This window comes from Canis aureus, chromosome 24 (assembly GCF_053574225.1).
Source record: "Canis aureus isolate CA01 chromosome 24, VMU_Caureus_v.1.0, whole genome shotgun sequence".
Taxonomy (NCBI): domain Eukaryota; kingdom Metazoa; phylum Chordata; class Mammalia; order Carnivora; family Canidae; genus Canis; species Canis aureus.
In genome coordinates this window covers 15,976,999-15,996,772 of record NC_135634.1, presented here as the reverse complement: position 1 = coordinate 15,996,772, position 19,774 = coordinate 15,976,999, and the positions used below count along the sequence as shown (strand labels likewise).

At 40.8% G+C, this 19,774-nt stretch overlaps 1 protein-coding gene across 3 annotated transcripts in view; it reads left to right on the top strand.

Annotated features, from left to right (window-relative positions):
- Window positions 1–19,774, top strand: part of TNFRSF19 (TNF receptor superfamily member 19) — an 89,335-nt gene that overhangs the window by 34,952 nt on the left and 34,609 nt on the right. For all 3 annotated transcript variants that reach the window (XM_077868389.1, XM_077868388.1, XM_077868390.1), the window contains 2 exons: window positions 135–313; window positions 9,640–9,725. In XM_077868389.1, coding sequence (XP_077724515.1) covers window positions 135–313; window positions 9,640–9,725 — 265 coding nt within the window. The remainder of the gene's footprint in view (window positions 1–134; window positions 314–9,639; window positions 9,726–19,774) is intronic.

Below are 19,774 nucleotides of genomic sequence, written 5' to 3'. Positions count from 1 at the left end.
TGCTGAAAGGGCTGCCTTTGTATCCAAGAAGGCCCTGCTTGGTGATTATAAGACCAGGTCTTCCTTTTATCCCCGCCGTCTTTTTCACGCTTGCCACGTCTGAATAGCGTTCTGGTGCCTGTTAATCCCTGCAGGAATGCGGCTTTGGCTACGGGGAGGATGCCCAGTGCATGACGTGCCGGCCTCAGAGGTTCAAGGAGGACTGGGGCTTTCAGAAATGCAAGCCGTGCCTGGAGTGCGCGGCCGTGAACCGCTTCCAGAAGGCCAACTGCTCCGTCACCAGCGATACCGTCTGCGGGGACTGCTTGCCAGGGTACGTTGGGTGATTCCTGTCCCCCGTAATCATAGGATGATGATTAAACAAACATTTCCCTTGTTCCCCCTGAAGGTGATCACACCCCAACAGGAACCTGCACACATCTGGCGAGCGGTCGGGACATCCTCTGTGCCCACCATGTGCTGCGCCCCGTGACACGGGCTGGTTACGAATAAAACGCATAAGTGCAGCTAACACAGGATTAGTGTCACGAGAATCTAAAGAGCTTCCTGTAAATTGATGAAAAAGAAAATGTGGACAGATGGACGGAAGAGTGATTGGGCAATTCACAAAAGAGGCAACACGTGTGCCCTGTGATCCTATGTCCACGTTCATCCTCGTTAGTGATCAGAGAAATGCAAATCACAGCCATTCACTCATTTCCACGGATATTTGTGAAGCAGCGTGGAGACATTGCTTTAGGAGAAGTGAGGCGTTGCTGAGGTAGAGAGGCCAAGAACCCTACCCGTGTGGAGTTTAGATCTTAGTAAGGGTTTTCAAAAGAGCTAAACAGTAAATAATACATAAATTCTGCAGAAAGGTAGCAGAGGATGATTTCTGTAGAAGAAAGAGAACCTAGAGCAGGTAAGGTGGATTAGGCATGCCCCGAGGGCAAGCAAATGGCAGTGTTCAGGTGGGTGACCAGGGTAGGTGAGCTCTGAGCAAGACTTGGAGGAGTTGAGGCAGTTTGCTGAGTAGGTGTGGGGGGAGAAAAGCACTGTGGACACAGGAATGCAGACAGGTCCTAACATGGACATGACCCTGGAGTTCAGGTGCTCTAGCAGTCTAACATGGGAATCTGGGCTCTCAGGCACTGCAGAGGCAGGGCTCTAACTGGACTTAGCCAGAATACGCCCACAGATCAGGGTAGCTCTGACCAAATGGCACAGTGCTAGTTCTGGGGCTCGTGTGTGTGTGTGTGTGTGTGTGTGTGTGTGTGTGTGTTAAGATTTTATTTTATTTTTTTAATTTTTATTTATTTATAATAGTCATACAGAGAGAGAGAGAGGCAGAGACATAGGCAGAGGGAGAAGCAGGCCCCATGCACCGGGTCTCCAGGATCGCGCCCTGCGCCAAAGGCAGGCGCTAAACTGCTGCACCACCCAGGGTTCCCAAGATTTTATTTATTTATCTGAGGGTGAGAGGGAGAGAGGGAGGGAGGGAGGGCATGAGTGGGGGCAGAGCATGGTACAGAGGGAGGAGGAGAAGCAGGCTCCTTGCTGAGCAGGGAGCCTGATACAGGTCTGGATACCAGGGCCCTAAGATCATGACCCAAGCTGAAGGCTGATGCTTAACCGAGTCACCTAGATGCCCCTCTGGGGCTCTTGTTGAGGGCAGAGGGGAAGACAGACCTGTGGGCCTGAAGGACAGAAACAGGACAAGAAATAATCTGATGGGCCAAGTGTGACCCTATGCAATGACTCAGCACCTGAACAGGTGCAAAATGTAGTGGTCTGACACCAAAAGCACAAGCAATAAAAGAAAATAGCTCTTAGACTTCACCAAAATTAAAATCTTTTGTGTTTCAAAGGATATCATCAAGAAAATGAAAAGACAACCCACAGAATTAGAGCTATTTATAAATCATATATGTGATAAGGGATTGTCTTATCTAGAATATATAAAGAACTCTTACATCTCAATAATGAAAAGACCAATAACCAATTAAAATATGGACAAAGGATTTGAATAGACACTTCTCCAAAGAAGATACACAGATAGCCAACAAGCCCATGAAAAGATGTTCAGTGTCAATTTGCATCAGGGAAATGCAAATTAAAACCACATACTTCAAGCCAACTAGGATGGGTGTGACCAGAAAGACAATGACAAGGGTTGATAAGGACATGGAGTAACTGGAACCATCATCCACCATTGGTGGGATTGGAAAATGATGGAGCTACTTTGGAAAACAGTCTGGCAGTTCCTCAAAAAGTTAAAATAGAGTTACCATGTGACCCAGCAATCCCGCTTTTAGGTATTATAACCAAGAGAATTGGAAACCTGTCCACACAAAAATGAGTACATAAATGTTCAGAGCAGCATGATGTGTAATGGTCAAAAAGTGGGAACAACCCCGATATCCATCAACTGATAAATGGTTTAGCAAAATGGAGTATATTCAAACGATGGAATATTATTTGATGATAAAAGGGGGTGAATTACTCATAACATGCAACAAAATGGATGAACCTAGAAAACATGCTCGAAAGAAACCAATGACAAAAGATGTATTCTATGATTTCATTTGTATGCAGTGTCCAGAATGGGCAGATCTAGAGAGTAGAAAGAATATGAGTGGTTACCTGGGGTCGGGGGGTTTGGGGAAGACTGAGGGGTGACTGCTTAAGGGTACAGAGTTTCTTTTTTTGGTGCGATGAAGATGTCTAAAATTGTTGGTTCTGATGGTTGCTCAGCTCTGTGAGTACACTAAAGGCCATTTAGTTGTACACTTTAAGTGGATGGATTGCAATATATGTGAATTAGATTTCAATCTGCTACTTAAAGAAAAAAAAAGGAATGGTCTATAATCTCAGGTGATGCTGATACCAGTGAATATTATTATCCAGGATTTTGACCTCAAGCAGACTAATCGAGGAACACGAACCGAGCATCTGACTCATCTCTGCTGTTCCTATTTTCTGCTTCTGACAAAAGCATGTCAGTGCCCACCTGCTCTCTTCATCTATGGGGCAGGGAGAAGAGGAGGTCCATGGGAGATTCAGGGGTGAGAGAGTGGGGAAGAGCATAGGACCAAGGGATTTAGTTTTTACAAAGAGGGAACCCACAGGGTTTGTGACTGGAGTGTGAGAGAGGGTGCGTTCTCCCCAGGACCTGGCACCAAAGTGCTTCCTCGTGCTTCATTGTCACCTGAGCCCACGGCTTCAGCTTCAACAGTGTTTGCTCATTCCTTAAGTAAATCCTTAGATGTGGGAAAGTCATATATAAGTGAATAGACATTTGAATGATGTTTCATAGTTTATTTATATGATTAGTTTAAAATTACATCCTTTCTAAGCCAGCATGAATGTATGTGGCAGGCAATAATTACATAGTGACTTTGACCCAGGCCTTCCAGAGTGTTTTAAGGTGCTCACCCACCCTCACTATATGTGTGTGAAGAAGGTAAAGAGTTGAAACCCATTTTATAGAGAGGAAAATTAAGGCAGAAAGAAAATAAGCCATTTGCCTATTGCTCCCAGAAAAAGGATGCCAAAGTCAGGCAGAGGGTGGGCATTTTCATTCATAGTGCTGCTTCTGCCTTCTGAAGCCTCAACCTCACCCAGATAAGAATCTTCTACTGCCCATAGGCTTAGCCCCAACAGGACAGTAGCGGCTTTTTCCCCAGTAACAGTACAGTGTGGGAATAGTCTGTCCTCGGTGCCCTCAATTTGAGTGATTGAAGACAGACAGTCCCCTTGTTCCCAAATATGACTTAAGACTAGTTCCTTAATTTTTCTGACACCCATTCTTCTCACCTACAAATGATCATCTAATAATACCAACCTGCAAAATTGCTGGAATGATTGAGAATATAATGCATGCGAAGTACCAAGCAGAGTGCCTAATCCATAGTAAGCACTAAATACATATTTGACCTCGTCACCAATTAATGTTACTGGAAACCAGTGGAAGCTTCACATGACTTGTTCTATTTTGTTTTGTTTACAATGGGCCTCCAACCTCCCCTTCTGGCTCCCATGTTCCCACTCTTTCTCTGCTAAAGGAACCTGGGGCCTGGCCTGAAAGAATTAACCTGGCCCCTGATGGTTCTTTGCTGTTCCTAGCAACCACGATAGCTAACATGTATTGAGCATTTACTATGTGCTGAGCAGTTTATTTAATCATCAAAACCATTCCATAAACCAGGGAGTAATACCAAATACCCTTTACAAGCAGTTGATCCTTGGAGGGGACTCGCTCAAGGTCGCCCAGCTTGTCATTTCACTGCTGAGCCCCCATACCTAACCCCGTGTCTGGTTTCACAGGGAGATTCCCCTGGAGCCTCTGTGACCGGTGACTAACCAGGGGGCTGCCACTGCCCTTCCGTGCCCTACCCTCACTGCACCCGCACACCCCATCAGCCCCCTGGCTCCTGAAAGTTGCTAGCATTGCCTTCGTGAGCTTTCTCATCTTGGTGCTTGGTCCTCTTTTGCCCATTCTTAGAGTTCGCTCCATGAACCACTACACTGAGCTTGGCTTTGACCCTAGTGGTTCATCTCTTCATTAGTATTTGTTCAGTTTCAACAAGGGGCCATTGCTGTGGATTGCTGAGGACATAAATAGTAGGCTGTCCATCAATACGAAACTGGTACAAATAAGAATATGGGAGGGAAGAGCATGCCCAGTATCTAACATGCACTGCAGGAAATTTAACCATGGCTTGACCGTAAGACACAGGACACAGTCCCTGCCTTCCAGACTGCATTAAGCGATATCATTATAAAACCAGAGTTGGACTATGGTGTGTCGTCTCCCTGCAGCAGTGCTCTCAGTGAATGAAGAGTTGATGGTCTACAAACAGGCTTTCTTAAAATAGCACTTTTCAAACATGGTGTCCATTAGGCAAACTGGTGTTATTTGGATCCAGTCCAATTAAAAATTCCTCTCCAATTTCAGTGTTGGAGAAAAATTAGAAACCATGTATTTATATGCTGCCTTTCACCAAACCGTGATTAGATAAAAGCCAGTATGATTTCCTTTTTCTTTATTGCATTAGCTATCTGAACGCCCAGAGTAAAATCTGAAGTTTGACTATAGAAGCTAGTTTAGCCAGACACCTGTGTATGTCCTGGGTCCCTTTTATTTTATTTTCTTAAAATTTGTATCCTTTCTCATATGGGCAAAAAGCAGAGTTGCAAATGTTTCTGTGGCTCCAAACCATGACAGTCTAAGCAAAAGAATGTAAAATAATTTTTCAAAATTCTTACATGTATTTATTCACTGAATATTATCAATTACATGTTAAAACTCTAGTTTCTGTATCTTCATCTTCAAATTGGAGGATAAAATGGAAAATTTTGTTAAAAATTATCTCCTGAAAAAATTAGATTAAATTAATTAAAATTTAAAAATTAAAAATTCAGTCAAAAAAAAAAAAACTTAGATTCTGCAATCCAGCCATTGGCATAAAGAAGCTGGCAGAGCAGATTCTGAATGCTTTTGTCAAATCTCTGTGCAGAGCTGTGGATAGCTGCTCTCAGAGTAACATCCAAGCATCATTTCTCCTAGTGAGCAGTGTTTACACACACGGGAGCCTCATGAATCACTGTGCACACTCAACCTCAGTTCTAGTTAGTATTTCAAGCTGTTTATACTTCGTATCTAGTGTTATTCTAAACGTGATGTAATTTGCCCACCTTCTAGCCTCATTTCCAATGATGGCTCAAACCCATATTTTAATCAATATATTTTTGGGAAATATATTTCATTCAATTGTCAGGGAAAGCTCAGACCTCAAAACTTGCCACTAGATTTCCTTATTTTAAGAATGTTAAATGTCTGTGTTTGTTTCCCAAGGAGTATGTATTTCTCTGTGAATTGTTGATCTAGAAAATGTTGGATAACATTTTTATTTCACTTGTTGTTCTGAATATTTATTTATGTAGAATGAGTATGTAAAAAATGATTTGAGACTGTGTCAACGTTCAGTTACTTATATTTGTCAAATTTTCTGGCTGAAGGGATAAATAGTATTAGTTTGCATATATTAAAATGTTTAATAAGAAATTAATCTTTAATATCTTTAATAAGAAAGCTCTCATATAGCCTTATGGTTCTTTCTTACCTCATGTTAAAATTTTTTTATGTGTTTTTGTTGTAAAAAACACATAACATAAAATTTACCATCTTAACTCTTTTTAAGTATACAGTTCAGGAGTGTTAAGTACATTCACAATGCTGTAAGTGGCTCTCCAGAACATTTTCATCTTCCCAAACTGAAATTCTATATCCATTGAACAATAACTCACCTTTTCCTCCTCCCCTCAGCCCCTGGTAACCACCATTCTACTTTCTGTTTATATGAATTTGATTACATGCCTAATACAAATGGAACCATGTAATATTTGCCTTTTGTTACTGGTTTGTTTCATTTAACACATCCTCAAGGTTTATCCATGGTGTAGGGTGTGACAGGATATTTTTCCAAGGACCTTTGTGCTGCATTCACGTTCTGGCTATTGTGAATAGTGCTGCTAGGAACATGGATGTGCAAATATCCCTTACACGCCCTGCCTTCACTTCTTTTGGATACAGCCCAGGAGTGGAATTGCTGGATCATATAGTAGTTGTATTTTTAATTTTTTGAGGAACTGCTGTTCTCCCCAGCAGCTGCATCATTTTACAGTGGTTCCAATTTCTCTTCATATCCTCCCCAACACTTATTATTTTCCGATTGTGTTGTTTTGGTTTGGTTTTTAGTAGCCATCCTAATGGGCATAAGGTGATACTTCATTGTGGTTTTCATTTGCATTTTCCTGATGATGAGTGAGGTTGACTGTCAGGCATCTTTTCATGTGCTTATTGGCCATTTATATATCATCTTTGGAAAAATATCTATTCAAGTCCTTTGTCCATTTTCTAATCAGGTTATTTGATTTTTGTTGTTGAGTTATAGGTATTCTTTATATATTCTAGATATTAACTCCTTGTCAGACATATGGTTTGCAAATATTTTCTCCCCTACCATAGGTTTTTCACTCTGTTGATTGTATCCTGCTTTTAAAATCCTGAAAAAAATTATTATTTTATTATCAGTTAATACTTTTTTGATGTGACTTAACTTGTTTTAACTACTTTATTGAGGTATAATTGACATGTCAAAAGCTGTACATATTTACTTGATGAGTTTAGGGATAAGTATATATTGGTTTTATCCTTACTGCATAAAATTTTTAAGTTTCATGTAGTCCAATGTGTCTATTTTTCCTTTTGTTGTGTGTTTCACATATGCCTTTAGATTGCCTTTTATTGTCATATCCAAGAAATCATTGCCAAATTCAACATCATGAAGTTTTTCGCATTTTCTTTTAGAAATTTTATAGTTTTGGGGTCTTATGTTTAGGTCTTTAATTCATTTTGAGTTAGCTTTTTTGTATGGTGTTAGATAAGGTTCCAACTTCATTCTTTTGCATGTGGATATCCATTGTTTCCAGGACCATTTTTTAAGGAGACTGTCCCATCCCCAGTAAGTGGTCTTGGTACTCTTGTTGTATTTCAACAACAAGATCATTTGACTATATATGTGAGAGTTTATTTCTGGGCTCTCTATTTCATTCCATTGTTCTCCGTGTCTCTCTTTATGCCAGTATTGATTATTATAGCTATCACTGATTATTATACTGTTTTGTATGCTGTACACTTTATTGATACTGCATACTATATTGATTTTATAGCTTTGTGATATGTTTCAGTATCAGGAAGTGTGAAAAATGAAGACTAAGCAAATACTGAGTGTATCTGGGCATTTCAAATAATTTACCTAATTTTAAACACAAATTTTGCTTCAACCATAAATCATACAGATTTGCTACCACAATATCCAATTTCACAAAATAATTGCATCTATCTTGCCCTCTATAGACTTGGTTTATTCTCCATATCATTATTTTGTCATAGAAAGATGTATTTTCAAATATATTTAGAAATAATCACTGTTAAGTTAGGTATATAATATCTTACAAATTTTTTTTCAATACAAATATATGTATGTAAGTTATATTAGCTGCTTTGGTAAAAAATCTAAAAGGATATATAACAAAATATGTGCTTGTACAAAACAGAATTATATTATTCACCTTTCCTTTTTTTAACTTATTGATATTCTGAGTTAGAAAAAATGTATAGGAGATCTACATCATTGTTTCTTTAAAGGCCACTTTGTATTCCATTGCCTTGGGACTACCATGGTTAGTCATATCTACTGTTGTATATTGAAATTGTGCCTAACTGGGTTTTTTCCTTCTATACACAATACTATGATGGCATTGTTATACATACAGCTTCACTCACTTGATTGTTTCTTTAGGATAAATTTCAAAAAAATGAAATTACTGATTAAAGGATATATAAACTATTTTATTGAGCTCTGATGGCATATTGCTACACTGCCCTTCTACAAGTAGCAATTTATAATGCCACTGGTACATAGGCATGTGCTTATTTTGTCAATACTCACACCAACACTTTCCAAGTTTTCTAAGTAAAAATGGAATATTGTCATTGCAACTTTCATTTACTTGATTAATTTAATGAAGTTAAACATTTCAATGTTAAATTTTTAAAAATTTAATCACATTGTGTTTCTAGTTTTAAGTTTTAAAATTCTGAAATATTCTTCTTTTGGGAATTAATGTTCTTTGCCTATCTTTCAACTGCAATATTCACCTTTACCAGTATGGTTTTTTAGGTTTCTATTACAGACTGGAATCAGATAATACTATGATTAGAACCATTTTTCAGTTTTCTTTTGCCTGTTGACTATGTTGATGATGCTTTATTTATTTTTTGCTCTTTGGATGTCTTTAATATTTTGTATATGTGTATGTATGGGTCTGTGTGTATGCATGTGTGTATGGGGGAGGTATGGGTGTCTAGGGGTGTGGTAAAAGCTGTCAATCTCTTTCATTCTGGCTCCTGGGTTTCTTGTCATGCCTAGAAAGGTAATCCTCATATGAAGGCTGTATAAGTATCTCCCGATTTTTTTCCATTGCTTTTATAGTTTGCTTGGCTTTTTTTGGTCTCTGAATTTCAAGTGTTTAAAAACTGGCCCTTGATTTACAAGGAATTTTGTCATTTAAACTACACAGAAATGCCAAAGACCACTGATTTCCTAATCCCTCACTAGCACCAGCACCTCAGTATAGTGGGGCTGAGAAGAATTTACAAAGTTATGTTTAGTGGAATTGATATTTCTTAAATGGTCACTGCATCTAAGGGTGTGTTTGTGGGGATTCCTGGGTGGCTCAGCAGTTTAGAGCCTGCCTTCCGCCCAGGGTGTGATCCTGGAGTCCCAGGATCGAGTCCCACATCAGGCTTCCTGCATGGAGCCTGCTTCTCCCTCTGCCTGTATCTCTGCCTCTCTCTCTCTCTCTCTCTCTCTCTCTGTGTCACTCATGAATGAATGAATAAAATCTTTTAAAAAAAGTAAGGGTGTGTCTGTCTGAGAGAGTGTTGTATGTAAGCCTTTTTGTTGCTTTTTTTGAAAAAAGTAAAACTGATAATGGAGATGACTGATAATTTCTGAACATCGTGAATCTCTTTGCTGCAACTTTGAGCTCAGAAGAAAGAGCTAATGAGAATTCTTTTCTTTTCTCCTCTAGGTTTTATAGGAAGACAAAACTTGTCGGTTTTCAAGACATGGAGTGTGTACCTTGTGGAGATCCTCCTCCTCCTTACGAGCCACACTGTGAGTCAACTCCATACAAACACAGCAGAAGGGCTCTCGGCCTTTTTTTTTTCTTAAAAAGATTTTGTTTATTCATGACAGACACACACAGAGAGAGAGAGAGAGGGGCAGAGACACAGGCAGAGGGAGAAGCAGATGCAGGGAGCCCAATGTGGGACTCCATCCCAGGGCTCCAGGATCACACCCCGGGAGGAAGGTGGCACCAAACCACTGGGCCACCGGGGCTGCCCTGTCGGCCTTTTTAAGAAACTTTCCTGCAGTTAGCAAATGGGGCAAAATCTCTCTCCACTGTGGGGCTTAGAGTGTGCATTCTTTTGTCAAGCTTCCAACAGGATATAAAGCCCTTTTGTTGTGTGCCTCAGTCAGCAAACTGTGTCCCTTGATTTGAATCTCAGAGCAAGATACAGACACTTTGCTGCTGCTTGTTTCATTCAAACTTCTATCTTGGGTTCTAGGTTTCTAACTGCAATTAAGTAGGTGATCCAATCCTAAGGCATACTGTCTTTGCCTCGGGCTCATGAATTTCGATGTTTTCCCATCTTTTAGGCCCCAGTACTGTCCTATGGTGGCTTCCCTACCTTTCCAGAGACTTTCGTCACAATGAATCATCTGCCCTAATTAATGTATTTAAATTAAATATTGGCTCATTTCATTCACTCCTTCGTTTTTCTCCTTTAACACATAAATAGGAAGAGAAAAGCCATTGCATGGTGGGAATACAGCTAAATGAGAAATTTTGCCTTTTCTTCTCTGTATTAACAGTAATCTTCTTGATTGTATTGTTTCCTTCAATATAAAAGGTATTTGTGACAGGGCTAGCGATTTGTGTTGATTTTGAATAGGAAGGAGAGTGGATCCTCACTTTTCTTATTCCTAAATACACATGTGGCCAGTGGAAGTTTACAGGTGATGGGCCAGGAAAGAAGACAGCAGGTGGGCTCCCCCAGGGTGCTCAGGGCTTGTCTTTGCTAAGCAGGATGATCGTACAGAAGCACCAGCGAAGCCTGGGTAGGGGGGTGGGGGAAGGTGCTCCATTCCATGCATGGGTTGCTTATGCCTTTCTGGGGAGCATGGGTAATACTCTGAGGTCCTCTTGATTCTTTCTGTGACAGGAGCCCTCTTTGAACTAACTGAAAGTCGTTGCATTATTGATAAGACCACACAGTACTTGTGTTTCCAAGAATGTCCCGGAATTTGCTGTCCATATTATTCTTTCCTTTACCAAAATACATTATTTCTTATTCTTCATTTGATATAGTATAGTAGAAAGGCCAGAAAAAAAAAGAAAGAAAGAAGGAAAGAAAGAAAGAAAGAAAGAAAGAAAGAAAGAAAGAGAGAAAGAAAGAAAGAAAGAAAAAGGGATTCTTCCTAAGTTTTACAAAAATATGTGGTGACTCTTTTTTATAATATACAAATATTTGCCAAATAATTAATTGTATGTATGTATGTATGTATGTATTTATTTATGAGAGACACAGAGAGAGAGAGAGGCAGAGACACAGGCAAAGGGAGAAGCAGGGAAGCAGACTCCTGCTGGGAGCCCAATGTGGGACTTGATCCCAGGACCCTGGGATTACGTTCTGAGCAGAAGGTAGTTGCTCAACCACTGAGCCACCCAGGCACCCCTAATTCATTGTATTTAACAAATGCAGTATCAAATGTTACTTATCAGTCCTAGGAGGTAAAAATACTGTTTTACTTAGTTTTCTCACTGTCCCATCATCAGCCTACATTTGTCAATGAGGACACCAGGTCCAGAAAGGTTCATACCTTTCCATTGTTGCCTGGGGAATGGTGAAGACACCATTCAGACCCAGGTCTGTCTAACGCCGAACATTCTGCTTTTGTCACCACACTCTATTGTCTCCCTGAGAAAAACCAAAGTATCTAATCTGTCCTCTGTTGGTTGATGTAATCTACTACACTTGACTTTTTGTTTGCTTTAATATTTGTCATTTAAACAAAAACTCTAAAAATCTAACCTAGAGGAGATCTTTATGCTACACAGCCTGTAAAAGGACATGTCCTCTTGCCAATTAAAATGGGGCAGTGACCTGGGCTTGCAATCATTTTGTCCAGAAGGCAAATTAAGATCATGCCCTTCATCCCAAACTACCATTAAGTGATTTAGTAAAGTAACTGCTATTGCCCAGTTTAGAGTTGGAAAGTACTAGGATTTTTTTTCTCTTTAATTTATTCGGTTTAAATTTAATATCATCTGGTCATAAGTCTGAGGCATTGGAATTTTTTGCCTTTAGGGATCTGGCTAAGCTCGGACATCATAAATTAGACTTTAAACATAGTTTTCACATTTAACTTCCAATGTCTTGTAGAGCCCTGAGTAAGTTACAGTTTGAAAAGAAAATTAACTAATTTAATTTATTATGTATAGATATATCCCACCATATATGAAATTCTTTAGAAAGCAAAGAAAAACAAATGATTTCTGTAAGTCAGAAATGCAACATGCAAGGTAATAGCCTTTCAAATCATGAAACAACAGTCTGGGATCTTTAGTGAGTGTTAATCCTTATCTCTGTAGAAGAGAGTTTGCTGCCTTTGGCACAGTTCTTGGGAATATGTCCAGGGCACAACTAATCTCCTCAAAAGAGATCTTGAAATCTTTTGGGGGAATTATGTAAGGCGCCTTATGTTTTCATTTCTTCTACCCAGAGTATTTCAACTCATCCACAAAGAACTACTTCTCCAGTAATTTTTCCCTGCTGAGGGGTTCCTATTTTATTTAGACTCAGCTGTAAGAAAGTGATGCCACTCAAGCTGGCTCAAGTAATGGGGTTTGTTTTAAGGATATACATAGTAGTGAGAGACTGGAACTTCACTCAACCTGGGCGCAGTCCTTCCTTGGGACCAAGGGCAGCCCTGGAGTCTGGGGGCTGTAGCCCCCCCACAACAGGAGGCTCCGAGTCCTGCCCTGGCTCTGGTCAGCACCACTGATGCTTCCTCAGTCTGCAGAGTTCTGTTTACATCTCCTCCTTTCCTTTCATGCTTCCAAGAAGTTGGTCCATACTTCCTCAGTCATGCTTTTCAGGGAGAGAATCTCATTGGCCAAGGAAAATACCACCGTCCTATAAGACAGAGTCTTTTTGATTTAACTGTTGAACAAATCTTTGGGTGCCTTCTGGGGGCCAAGCGCAGAGTGATGGACAAATAGATCCCGATTCTTTTCTTCGTGAGCTTATGGTATAGTAGGGGAGTTGTCAAATAACCACTCCAAATTAAACAGTATTTAGATACTACCCACATAGATGCAGAAGTGTGGTTGGCCAGTCCCGTCCCTGAAGGGATCTGCAGTGCTCTAAGAATGTATAATGGATCATGATGTAGGAACATTATGGAAGATTTTCCAGAACTGTGACTTTTGAGCTATGATCTAAAGGATAAGTCGGACGAAGATGAACCAGAAAAGGTGACTAAACAGAGGACCAGGGAAGTCGGAGGAAGCCAGGAGCGTATGTAGAACATCCTCCCTTGTGCAAGTCAAGTCAGTTGACACTGGAAATGTCCTTTGTACTTAACATCTTGGAAGTCATGACACTGACAAGCACCACCTCACTGAGTAATGGAAATGAAGCCAGATGATAATGAAATGACAAGCTAACGTAAGGGGAGGAATAGAGATGATTATGGACAACTGTCTAGAAGTTTACCTGTGAAGGTAACATGGGAATATGCAGGCAACGGAAGGATTTCATTTTGTTTTATGTCGTTTCTGAGGTGAGAGACACATATGCTTGTTTGCAGGTTGAGGGAGACGGTCCAGTTGAGAGAGGTTGACTATTTTATATGAGAGAACAGTAGAATGATCAGTCATGTAAGGTTTGCTGGAAAAGGATCTCGAAGCTCGTTTGTTGGGTTGGCCTTCTCTGGAAGGAGCAAGTGCTCCCTGCGGTAACCAGCGAAGGTGGGGAGTGGGGCAATGAACATGGACCTCTGCATTCCGTGACAGGGGATGAAGGGCTCGTGGATTTGGCTTCTATGTGTGTGAAGTCAGAAGCATTGTGTTCTGCCCAGTGAGGCATGAGCCAAGGAACTCAGAGGCTGCAAAGGCACAGGTGTTTGAGAGTCTCATTACACAGTGGGGGAGGGAAGTTGATTTGAGAAGATAGCGGGTTTCCTGGTAGCACCAGGAAGGTGTCCAGATGAAGTTTGTGGTCATAGCAAAGCACCATTTGCTCCTCAAATGATGTCTGTAGGTACTTATGCTGTAGGAATGACTCAAGCCACCTCTGAGGCTGACCCAAAACATATATAGATTGAGCCCTAAATGTGCAGCTTATAGCAAGCTACAAACAAGCCTTGATAATATCGCCTGTCTTAATAACACAAGAATAATTTTAAATGGATGTAAATAAATTTTCTTGTATTTATACAATACCTGAAATAACCCAAGGTAATGACTTACATGAGAACTGAAAACTTCCCACATTTCTGTCAACTCTCCAAGGGACCACATATCACATTTCCTATATCTAGTCATCCATCGATGGACGGAGTTATTCCCTGTCATGGCTATCCTAAATAATGCTGCAATGAACATGGGATGCAGATATCTTTTTGAGTTAATGCTTTCATTTTCTTCAGGTAAATACCCAGAAGTGGAATTGCTGAGCTGTATGGTAGTCTTTTTTTTTTTTTTTTTTTAAGGAGTCTCCATACTGTTTTCCATAATGGCTGTACCAATTTACATTCCCACCAGCAGTGCACAAGGGTTCCCTTTTCTCCATATCCTCACTAGCATTTGTTATTATCTTGTCTTGTTGATAGGAGCCATCCCAATAGGGGTGAAGTGATAGCTTATGGTGGTTTTGATTTGCATTTCCCTGATGATCAGTGATATTGAGCATCTTTTCATGTGCCTGTTGGCCATCTGTATGTCTTCTTTGGAAAAATGTCTATTCAGACCCTCTGCCCATTTTTTAATCAGATTTCTTTTTGCTATAGAGTTGTATGAGTTTTTATATATTTTGGATATTAACCCCTTATCAGATGTCTGATTCATAAATATCTTCTCTCATTCAGTAGGTTGCTTCTTCACTTTGTTGATTATTTCCTTTGCTCTGGAGAAGCTTTTTAGTTTGATGTAGTCCTACCTTTTTATTTTTGCTTTTGTTGCCATTGCTTCTGGTGTCAGATCCAAAAAATCATCACCAAGAACCAATGTCAAGGCATTTACCACCTATTTTTTTCTGAGTTTTATGGTTTTAGGTCTTACATTCAAGCCTTTAATCCATTTTGAGTTAGCTTTTGTGTGTGGTGTAAGAAAGTAACCCAGTTTCATTTTTCTGCATGTGACTGTCTAGTTTTCCCAACACCATTTAGTGAAGAGACTGTCTTTTTCTCATTGTATATTTTTGGCTCCTGTGTCATAAATTAGTTGACCCTCTATATGTGGGTTTATTTCTGGGCTCTCTGTTCTGTTCCATTGATCTATGTGTCTGTTTTTATGCCAACACCATACTGTTTTAATTTCTAGGGTTTTGCAATATAGTTTGAAATTAGGAAGCATGATACCTCCAGCTTTCTTTTTCTTTTCTCAAGGTTTCTTTGGGCATTCAGGGGCTGTTGTGGTTCCATACAAATTGTAGGAAAGTTTGATCCATTTCTGTGGGGAAAAAAAAGCCATTAGAACTTTGATAGGGATTGCATTGAATCTATACATTGCTTTGGGTAGTATAGACACTTTAACAATGTTAATCCTTCCAATCCGTGAGCGTGGAATATTATCTCATGCAGATTTTGAGTAGAACTAAATGAAATCGTAACCAGAAACCTATCATCCCCAGAGTTAGCCTAGTAATGACTACCTGCCTGCTGGCCTGCTTTCTTCTAATGGTGACTGCATCTACCCTGCATCTCCTGCAGTGCTACCCCCACCCATGTATGCTCTTTAGAGGTTATGGAGCTTGGGACTTGTCCCACGTGGGCAGGATGTCATGATGCAGCCGGCTTTGATCTTTGTCTTGCTGTCCTTCACCCCCACCAATAAAAGGGCTCCCCAGAAAGCGGCTGCAGTGGAATTTTTGTGTTTGATTACTTGAATGGCTAGAGTACCAGGCTGAAGAAACCCTATTAGGCTGGTATCTTTCCTCCTCATCCCACGACCTAAGGCCTCAGGCCACATGCCCAACCAGCATGAGCTTGAAGCTTCCCTCCCCTCAAAATAAGGATGGATGTGTGACTGTAATTGATTAGTCCACTCATAACCTCTTTGTCAGGTCACCAATAGCATTAATTTGTGAGAATGGCTGGTTGGGCCTGGAGCACAGAGTTGATGAATGATATCACTGTAAATTGCAGATCAATAAAAGGCACCTTTACATAAAAATCCCTGCTCTGGGCTCTGTTCCTCATCACCTGATCTTCACTTCCTCAAAATGTGCACCCATTTAGAACATTAAGGGGAAATCAAGAAAAATCCACAAGAAATTTTAGAAGAACTATATCCTGCCCCAGGCCAGATAAGAAATGCAGATTTTGTATGATTTCTTTTAGCAATGTTTACTTAATTTGGAACAAATACTGTGGTTGGAACAAATGGTTTTGAAAAAAATTCAAAGCGGTTTTTCATCCAAGTATAGCTTTATTTAAGTGTGTTTAACCTAGATGTTTGCTTTGTTCTTGGGGGCTTTGTAAAACAAGCCATGTGATTCTGAAGAGATAAGTGACCAGATAAGTCTCTGTGTGGGGGAAAGACAAAAGCAGGAGCTGTGTGGGACTGGAACTATTTAGGAATTTGACATGGCTTAATGGTCTCAAAGAACAGCAGGTCTCTGTACCAATAAGTGATAAATGACATTAAAAAAAATGATTATTTTCCCAAGGAAACTTAAAATGCCTTCTAAGTAACAGATAAAGTAACATCAAAATAAACTGTTAACTGAAATATTTGCTCATTAAAGATAATTTTTAAAGTTTAGTAGAAACAAAGAAAGGGACACTGCCAATAAGCAAAGCATTGCCCACATTAGAACTTAGAAGACAAAAGCCAGCATCTTGGTGGTTTTCTTTCATCCCTTTTCCATCTCTACCACTGATTTATGAACAATGGATGTAACTATGCTGTACATGCCACTTTGTGTCCTTTTCTACCTGAGGTATAGTTTTTTTTTCATACACTATTGAAGCATTAATTTTAATGATATTACGGATTAAAGTAGCACGTCGGTATTAGGGCTACAGTTGGGTTTGAAGACTGCTCTGTTACACACGTTGTTGTTGTTTGTATCACTGTCTATACCCCAGTGGATGGGTGCTCACAGTTTATGTGTCCAAAGGTATCAATACTCAATGTGCAGTTATTGCGAGGTTATTTCAAAGTAAGGGTGCCTGGTAAACACCTCTTTTAAAGAAAATACAACAAATTTAGAAGGAAATACATTGGGAGTCTTTTGAAATCGGTACCAGTATGAGTCTTCAGGTTTTCTCTAAAAGAGGAGGAAGAGGAGGCAGAGGGAGAGACCTTGCCTTTGGCAGATTACAAGTGGATTTCAGCTTTTGCCTGAACGTTTTAGTGACTGGTGAGATTCAAAACCCAGTTCCTGGCATTCACGCAGCACCCAGGAGCCTGCATCGTGGGGTACTTTACACACTTACTGAGTCTTATCAGAGGAAATGGCCATGTGAGGGGATGCAGAAGGGAAGCATATAATCCAGGAGAATTTGGCATTTGCTTTGGAAACGTGATGTGATTTTTATTCCATCTCTGGGTGTTTATTGTTTCTGCAGCAGAGCTCTTGTGATGATGAGTGTGCTAATACTTAGTGGCCGGACTTCTCAGGGTACCCCTGGGATCCTCTGCAGGTTGGACCACAAAGCAACGATGTGCTAATGAAGGGTGCCCTTGACTGAGGGCTTTCAGGTAGTCTGTGGTCCTCGGGCCGAGACTCCTCAGTGTCAGGCTAGGGGGACACTTGTCGTGTGTTAGGTGGATGGAACCTGGCTTTGGGGATTGTTGCAGAAACAGACAATAGTGCCACCACGAGCCCTGATTAAGTCGCTAATGCAGCAGAGAAGGGGAGCTTCTTGCAGAGGAGCCTTACAAGGTTAGCTCTTTCCCATGGAACAGAACTTACAGGGTAGGGGACAGGAAGCAATGAGACCAACCTACGCTCTCCCTTTCTTCTTGTCAATATGATGCGATCTCATTATCTTATTGGAAGACGATCTAAAATAGTGGTTAAAGGTTGCTTCTGCGGAAACGGAGGAGGCAGGTAGCAGCGGGTGTCCCTGTAGAACCGCAGCCCGATTGCTTTGCAGCTGTCCCGCCGAATCCGTTTATGTTTGGTCACAGGCACTGCTATGCCAAGCGAAGGAGCCACAGCGGAGGGAAGGGTGGAGGGAAGGAGGCAGCGGCAGAGATGGAGAAGGCAGGAAGCAGAAGGGCAGCCTGCAGCCAGCGGGAGGAATCCCAACACACGTAGAGCAGCCCCAGGAGCTCCAAAGCCACTGGGATTTTGTGCCAGTTAGTGTAGGGGAGAGACCCATGCTCCAGTGACTGAGCCCTGAGGGTGTGTCTGGAATAGCACGGGGCCCGGGACTCATCGTTCTCATTATTCTTTCTGGACCCCAAGAAAGGGGTGGGGAGACAGTCCAATGATGTTTGTTGAAACCTAATTTTTTAGAAAATGGAAAACCATTGTAATTGTTTTAGACTGGTTTCTATGGAAAACGATTAATCTTTTTTCAGCTTATTTGCCTACCGAGAGGTGAACAATGGTTATGTACAAAGAGGTTAAAAATGTGTTATGACAAACACCTCCTTTTCCAAGGATGTGGGAAAAAGAGCTGGGCAGTTTAAATGTGTTGACCTCTTCAGAGGAAGTGTGCTATAAATGCTACCACTTTGTATGATTATGTAGCTATTTCAAATATTTGTCTTAGCCCTGGTTTCGCTCAAGTTCTAGAAACCAGAACTTCCTAAAAAAAAAATGTTCCTTAAACTCACGTGCTCTACCTTCATCCTTTTGTCCCAATATGTTATTGATAAATGCATGTAAGCTGTTAACTTTGTTTCAAGTGAAAGAAAAGGAAAGTTTGGATGCCTTGACCGAGTCAGGTGACCGTGTCCCTTGAAGGTGGAGATGCTTTGGAGAAGTTGTTTGCCTGTGACGTCAGGGAGGCAGGAGTGTCCTGAGCCCGAGGCACGGCAGTGGCCCACGGTAGCTGTTGATGATTACCCCGTCAGCTATAAATCTGACTTCTCTGCCCTTTATCTTAAGTCTCTTTGAAATGTTGAAAGTCAGTGCGCCGGTGTAAATATTTACTCATGGAGAAACAGGCTGTGGTTTGTTAAAGGCCATCACTAAATTAAATGAATGCTAGATTAAGTACAGTTTATTTAAAAAATCTAAAATCCAACAGGCCTGTTTCACTAAGGTATGGACTTTTGCAAATGGAACAGTGATTAGCGTGCGTGTCCATTGAACGCGTAGCACATACATAAATGTGGAGAAAGCATTCTCACAGTTTCTGCCAAACCTCCCCTTCCCACGGCAGGACATTTATTCTCCCGAGGTACTATATGAGGGCTCACATTGTGCCAGGAGACCAGCATTTGGTCCCCTGTGGGCTCACATTCCAAAGGGACTGGAATATGTCACCTTTACCAATGGATTGAGATCTTTTTGCTTTTAAACAAGGGTGAACGCCTGGCCACTTCCCACATCAACTACTTAAGGGAGGGGATTTAATTTAAGGCACATAATTTTGAGGAGGAAGAAGAGAGCACCAAGAGAGTTTAAAATAGCAAATCTTGAATTCTGCACAGGACCAGACGTTTCATCTGCATTTCTCAGTCTGAGCTTGCAGTAATTCTCTACTGTGCCTTCATGTCACAGTCAGGCAGCACAGAAAAGAGGAGACAGGATTCGAACCCAGGTCGGCCTGGCAGCGCAGACATGCCAAGTTCAATACTCACCTCTCCAAGTGAACTCGGGAGGAGCTCTCTTATTCCTATAAAAGAGTTTTAAAATAATTTTAAGATTAAGGAAAAAATTTGAAACTATAAATGAAATGTAATTGAGTCCTCC